This window comes from Euprymna scolopes, chromosome 46 (genome assembly GCF_053919585.1).
Source record: "Euprymna scolopes isolate OS-2025 chromosome 46, ASM5391958v1, whole genome shotgun sequence".
Classification (NCBI taxonomy): domain Eukaryota; kingdom Metazoa; phylum Mollusca; class Cephalopoda; order Sepiida; family Sepiolidae; genus Euprymna; species Euprymna scolopes.
In genome coordinates this window covers 214802122-214809729 of record NC_136527.1, presented here as the reverse complement: position 1 = coordinate 214809729, position 7608 = coordinate 214802122, and the positions used below count along the sequence as shown (strand labels likewise).

Sequence of the window (7608 nt, the reverse complement as noted above, 5' to 3'; positions counted from 1 at the left end):
TGCAGGTATACCTCAGGGGTATATCCTTGGACCTTTATTATCCCTGATATCGATAAATGACCCCCCATCTGGCATCAACTGAAATGGATGGCTCTCGTCTTGGGGAGGCTCCATGTTTTGACAAGCTTCTGGGATTGACCTTTACTCCTGATCTGAAATGGAACACGTACATCTTAGAACTGCACGCCTGTGGAACTCTGTTCCGTCTGCCTGCTTCCCTCCGGACTACAACTTGGATGTCTTCAAGTCCAATGTTAACAAATTCCTAATGAACCGCCCCCTTAAGTAAACACTTCAGCAAATCTCCTCACTAACTTAATGTACTTGCAATAACCCTTATCCCTGAGTGGCTTCCGGGCCTTGATAAGTGGTGATCACTGTGTAAAAAAAAAAAAAAACATCAAATCTGTTGCCAAAGCCGCTGGAAAAATGGTGAGATCCTTCTATCGCTCCAGAAGATATCTCACTACTGGTGCAATTCTCTATCTGTATAAAAGCCAAGTACGTCCAAGGATGGAATACTGCTGCCACATCTGGGCAGGAGCTGCTAAAAACAGCCTATCCTGCCTTGACAGAGTACAAAATAGACATTACTTACATCTGAAAATATCCTGTACCTCTATAAGGCCACCATTCGCCCATGTATGGAGTACTGTTGTCACATTTGGGCTGGTGCATCTGCTATTTGTCTCTCACTCCTGGACAGGTTCAAAAGAGACTCACGAACCTGACAGGTCCTGAACTGTCATCAAAGCTTCAACCACTGTCCCATCGACAAAATGTTGCATCCCCGGCCTGTTCTGCAAGTATTTTAATAGTGAATGCTCTAACGAACTACAAGACCTTGTACCTCCTCAACGTAAATACCCCCGACAAACTCGACTAGCAGCAAAATCCCACCCCTTCACAGTAGAGATGACGTTCTACTCTAATAGTTTCTTCTCCAAAAACGCTAGACTCTAGAACTCCCTTCCAGATTTGTTTCCCCAACTGTACTGACATGCAGAAGTTCAAGTGTAATGTGAACAGACATCTTGCTGCTCAACTCCCTATATAGTATCCCTGCAAATGGAATAAAAAGAATAAAAAAAAAATGTAACTTGTATTCATTTACAAAAATTCAGAACCAGTGATGTCTTCTTTTACACACACACACACACACACACACATATATATATATATATATATATATATATATATATATATATCTGCATGTCTATAAAAGTGAACGTGTCTGTCTGCCTGTACTGTCGAGGGGGTACAAGTGAAATGAGTTCATCAGAACACATTCCATTAAAATATTTGTAAAACATGTACAATAAGACGTAGTTGATAAAGTGGGACCGATTAGATGCACCAGCCCCTCAGTACCCCATGTGGGCGAATGGTGGCCTTATAGAGGTACAGTATACTCTCGGGTCTGAGCAGTTGTCTAGCATGATAAAGGGAGCCCACCTTCTTTGCAGCATACTTTGCAATGTCCTCAATAGTCTCAGTTTCATATTCCCTGTGAATGTTAAGCCGAGGAGTTATTTGTCATGGTTATCAGTGGTTGGAGAGTCCGTATATATATATATATATATATATATATATAAGTGAAAATGTATGTATATGTGTATGTTTGTATGTCTGCTAAAAACTTTCAACATTTTTTCACCCTGAAATCGACAATTTTCGACGGGGGGGGGGGGGGGGGGGTCAACAAAAATGGTCCTCTCGTGACGACGACCGGTTCTACGCATGCGTCAGATGACGTCATGACCTGATTTACTTTAAATAGTTGAAAAACTGACTAAATTTCATGTACGTCGCGTTAGCTCAGTTGGTTAGCGCGTTGGTTCGTTATCTAAACGTTTTGGGTTTGAATCGTGGATTTTTTTTTAAAATTTAAATATTGAACCAGTGTTATTTAAGCCATTTTTCATGTAAAGTTCGTTTTTTTTTTTTTTTTTTTTTTTTTTTTTTTACTTCGCTTATCCACCCCCGACCACACACCCAAAACATCCGGGTACCCACCGATTTTTTAAAAAAATTTAATATCGAAACAGGCTTATTGAAGCCATTTTTCACGTGTTCGTTTTTCTGTTTTCATGGTTTATTTGCTTTACGTTAGTTTTTTTTTTTTCGATGTTTTGATTCACCCTCCCCCCCGCTTAAGTTTTAACGTTGTTTTCTTTTTTTACTTCGCTTATAACAATGCTTACGTCGTCGTCGTCATGCTCTACGACTTCCGTGCGCGCACCTGTCAATTTGGTTCTTACTTAAATAAATTCAAACATCTTTCACTAACTTATTCTGGCTGGTTTTATTTTCAAACTTCGCCTCAGTACTTCGGGTTCGATCCTACTAACTTTACCCCCCCCCCTCCCCTAGTCCCGGTTTCTTTTTTATTTAACACCACACACACCTCCAAACACCCGGGCAACGCCGGGTATCCCTGCTAGTAATTATTAAAGGAAAGCAGTTTAGTCTTAGAAGCATTAAATGTCACCAGCCATTTACATCCAAATTCAACTAAAGTCTTAGGATTCTGCCATTGTCTTAGATTTGTTTGCATCCGTTCTTTTGTGCAAGTTGTAGAACATTGTATCATCAGCAAATCTACCCATCTCGGACACAATATTATCAGGTTGGTCGTTAATGAATATCAGGAATAATAATTGTCCAAAGATCAACCCTGAGGCGCTTCCGCATTAATGTTATGCTGCTTGGAAAATCAAATCATACCGGGCGAATACTAAATATAATTAGATCTTTCTTAGACAATAGGACCATCCAGGTTGTCATTGATGAACGTTCATCCAAGCAGCATAACAAGGCCTTTGGATATTGTTTTTTTTTTTACATAGGCATCACCACATTATCAAGGCCAAGAGGCCACTCAAGGATAAGGGTTAAAGAGTGTACAGTAGAAATTGGACAATATAGTAATCATTAGTAACGAAAATTCGGTAAATTTGATAACTTATATGGAACAGCTCATCAAGAACTTATTTACGTTAGACTTGAACACAAACAAACCAATAAACGCAAAAACACACACACATACACAAACATATTTGCGTACACAGACACACACAAACAGACAGAAACACACACACACACACAAGCCAACACAAATCCACGTACACTAACACACACACACACAAATACATGCCAACAAACACATACTTACGCTAACATGCACACAAACACACTTATGCACACAGACACAAGCAAAGCAACAAACAAATATCCCAGAAACACACACATACACACACACACAAACAAACAAACACAAACCCACGTACGCTAACACACACACACACACACACACACGCCACACAATTGTCCTGCCTTGATAGAGTTCAAAATAGACTTCAAAGCCTCGTAGGAGATGTCCTTTTCTCTTCCTTGCAACCTCTATCTCACAGAAGAGATGTTGCGAGTTTGTCTCTGATGTATCGTTATTTTCATGGAAAGTGTTCGACTGAGCTTCAGTCTATGGTCCCCCCTCGCAAAACTTTCACAAGAAACACTCGTCTAGCTGTAAACACTATCAATAATTCCCCCCCACTCTTTATCTGTGCCTAAACCTAAACGTAGATTCCATGAACAAAGCTTCTTTCTAAGAACTGCACGCCTGTGGAATTGTCTTCCGTTTTCCTGCTTTCCGGTTGACTACAATATGGTTGTCTTCAAGTCTAAAGTAAATAAGTTCTTGATGAGCCGTTCTATATAAGTTATCAAATTTACCAAATTTTCATTACTAATGATTACTATGTTGTCCAATTTCTACTGTACACTCTTTAACCCTTATCCTTGAGTGTCCTCTTGGCCTTCATAAGTGGTGATGCCTATGTAAAAAAAAAAAGGTCTGGGCAGGAACTGTTAGAAAGGACTTGTCCTGCCTTGATAGTTTAAAATAGACTTCGTAGCCTTGTGGGGGGCGTCTTTTTCTCTTCCCTGCAACCTCTTCCTCACAGAAGAGATGTAGTGAGTTTGTCTTTGCTTTATCGTTATTTTCATGGCAAGTGGTCGACTGAGCTCCAATCTATGCTCCCCCCTCGCCAAACTTTCACAAGAAACACTCGTCTAGCTGAAAACACTATCAATAATTTCCCCCACTCTTTATCTGTGCTTAAACCTAAACATAGATTTCATGTTCAAAGCTTCTTTATTAGAACTGCACGCCTGTGGAATTGTCTTCTGTTTTCCTGCTTTCCGGCTGACTACAATATGGTTGTCTTCAAGTCCAATGTAAACAAGTTCTTGATAAGCCGTTCCACTTAAGTTAACAAATTTACTGAATTTCCATTACTAACGATTACTATATTGCCCAATCGACTACTGTACACTCGGAACCCTTATCCTCGAGTGGTCTCTGGGCCTTGATAAGTGGTTATGCCTATGTAAAAAGAAAAAAAAAGTCTTCCGTTTCAGATCGGGAGTGAAGGTCTGACCTGGAAGCTGGTCAAAAGAAGCTTGGTTTTCGATGCGTTAAAATTAACCAACCATTTTTGCCCCACTCGTCAGAGCGTTAAGCCAAGTACGTCCAAGGATGGAATACTGTGGCCACATCTTGGCAGAAGCTGCTAAAAACAGCCTATCCTTCCTTTACAGAGTACAAAGTAGACTCCATGGCTTAGTGGGGATGCCCTTTTCTCTTCCCTGCAACCTCTCTCCCACAGAAGAGACGTTGCGAGCCTGTCTTTGTTTTATCATTATTTCCATGGCAAGTGCTCGTCTGAGCTCCAATCCCTGGTCCCCCCTCGCCAATCTTTCACAAAAAACACCCGTCTACCTGAAACCACTGTCAATAATTTTCCCCACTCTTTATCTGTGCTTAAATCAAAACGTAGATTCCATGAAAAAAGCTTCTTCCTTAGAAGTGCACACCTGTGGAACTCTCTACTTCAACTTGGATGTCTTCAAGTCCAACATAAACAAATTCCTGATGAACTGCCCTCTTAAGTAAGACACTCTATCAAATCTCCAATACTAACGAATACTACAACACTACCTCATTGATTACTGCACACGCAATAACCCTTATCCCCCAAGTGGCTTTTGGCCTTGATAAGTGGTGACCTCCATGTAAAAAAAAAAAAAAATATTGACAATCAAGAAAGAAGTTACGAGGAGCGAAAGATTTTCAAAAATATATTTTTTTTATATTTTCCAAACGAAATTTGAAATCAACAAAACATTTGTGTTGACCTGATAAACTATGTAGTTTTTCTGTTAAACATGTTTTTTTATTCAATTTTATGTAAAAAAAAGAAAAAAAAATGTCAGGGATGTAAAAACCAAAAGTCTTCAAAATGGCAGAATTAAAAGTCCATTCGCACAACACAATGGATAACAAAACAAAAAGAAAACTATTGTCGATAGTAATTAGTCGACTGACTAACCTAAATGTCAGCTAGTAAACTTTTTTTTTTAATGTTAGTTTTACTGTATAAATTTTATGTTCACAATTTCACAATGTTGTTTAGTTTAAAATTTTTATTTTTAACTTTTTTTTTAAAATTTATTTTTTTAAAATTTTTATTTTTTTTTTAACTTTTTTTTTTAATGTTAGTTTTTTAACTTTTTAAAAAAAATTTTTTTTTTTTTTTAATTTTTTAAAAATTTTTATTTTTTTTTTAACTTTTTTTTTTTTTAATGTTAGTTTTACTGTATAAATTTTATGTTCACAATTTCACAATGTTGTTTAGTTTAAAATTTTTATTTTTATTCAATAACCGTTCAGATAATTTATTTAAAACTTTATTCAATAAATGTTCAGATAATTTATTAGTTAAAACTTTATTTTTATTCAATAAATGTTCAGATAATTTATTATTTAAAACTTTATTTTTATTCAATAAATGTTCAGATAATTTATTAGTTAAAACTTTATTTTTATTCAATAAATGTTCAGATAATTTATTAGTTAAAACTTTATTTTTATTCAATAAATGTTCAGATAATTTATTTAAAAGTTTATTTTTATTCAATAAACGTTCAAAGTTTATTTTTATTCAATAAATGTTCAGATAATTTATTATTTAAAACTTTATTTTTATTCAATAAATGTTCAGATAATCTATTAGTTAAAACTTTATTTTTATTCAATAAATGTTCAGATAATTTATTTAAAACTTTATTCAATAAATGTTCAGATAATTTATTATTTAAAACTTTATTTTTATTCAATAAATGTTCAGATAATTTATTTAAAAGTTTATTTTTATTCAATAAACGTTCAAAGTTTATCTTTATTCAATAAATGTTCAGATAATTTATTATTTAAAACTTTATTTTTATTCAATAAATGTTCAGATAATTTATTATTTAAAACTTTATTTTTATTCAATAAATGTTCAGATAATTTATTAGTTAAAACTTCATTTTTATTCAATAAATGTTCAGATAATTTATTTAAAACTTTATTCAATAAATGTTCAGATAATTTATTATTTAAAACTTTATTTTTATTCAATAAATGTTCAGATAATTTATTTAAAAGTTTATTTTTATTCAATAAACGTTCAAAGTTTATTTTTATTCAATAAATGTCCAACAATCTCAATAAATGAAAACACTTCTGTGAGTTCGTTCTATTTGGATTCGAAAACGACTGGATCGTTCTTTGACATGACAGGGGCGCGTTTGAAATTAATGTTTCTGTTTAGATCACAACTGAAGCATGATACTTGACTTTCGCATTTTAAACTTAAATGCAAGCCATTATGCAAATTATTTGATAAAATCAACAGTAGGTTCTCTACAGTGCAATGTAGATTACACTTTATTGTGAAAATCACTGCGATGGGCATGTGAAGCTTCCTTCTGGTGCAACAATCTCAATAAATGAAAACACCTCATCTAAAAAGTACGGACAATTACTAAACTACACTAACCTCTTGAAATAATTTGTTTAAAAAAAAATTTCTGTCTTCCGTTGATTTAAGCATTATTCTCTTTAATTTCTGTTCAGAACATTCCGAGAGAAATGCTGTCAGATAATGTGGTACTATGGACGGAATCAGGCCGCATGGAATATTTACCTGTGGTAAGTACTTTGGGTACTTGTACAGTTTGATCAAGACATTAAAAAAATGAAAATATCGGAAAAAAAGGTTATATTGTACGTATCTGTTATGGAACGAAGTTCTCTGAAAAAGAATTTCACTTAATTTCATCAAGTATTTAAAAAAAAATTTTTTTTATTTTACAGCAAAAAAAAAAAAATTTATGATAGCGAGCAGAAGGTTCGATTTTTAGGAAGAAAAGCTAGTATTAAAGATGGGGAGGGAGTGTCGGCCCCATGGCGTGTTCTAAAAAGATAAACAAAAATTCAAAGATGTCTACCTTAAATGTGCTCTCATAAAAACGTGTTTTTCCGCTGTAAAAAAAAAAAAAAAAACCTACTCGATCAAATTAAGTGAAATTTCTTTTTCAGAGATCTTCAGTTCAAAACGGATGCGTACAATATAACCTTTTTTCAATATTTTCATTTTTTTTATTTTTTTTTATCAATTTTTTTTTACAGCGAAAAAACAATTTATGATAGCGAGCAAAAGGTTTGATTTCTTAAAGATGGGGAGGGAATGTCGGCACTTTAAACTGAGTTATCTCCCC

At 34.5% G+C, this 7608-nt stretch overlaps 1 protein-coding gene across 2 annotated transcripts in view; it reads left to right on the top strand.

Annotated features, from left to right (window-relative positions):
• LOC145271040 (uncharacterized) overlaps nt 1-7608 on the top strand; it is a 101637-nt gene that overhangs the window by 5508 nt on the left and 88521 nt on the right. For both annotated transcript variants that reach the window (XM_080126590.1, XM_080126589.1), the window contains exon 2: nt 6965-7039. In XM_080126590.1, coding sequence (XP_079982716.1) covers nt 6965-7039 — 75 coding nt within the window. The remainder of the gene's footprint in view (nt 1-6964; nt 7040-7608) is intronic.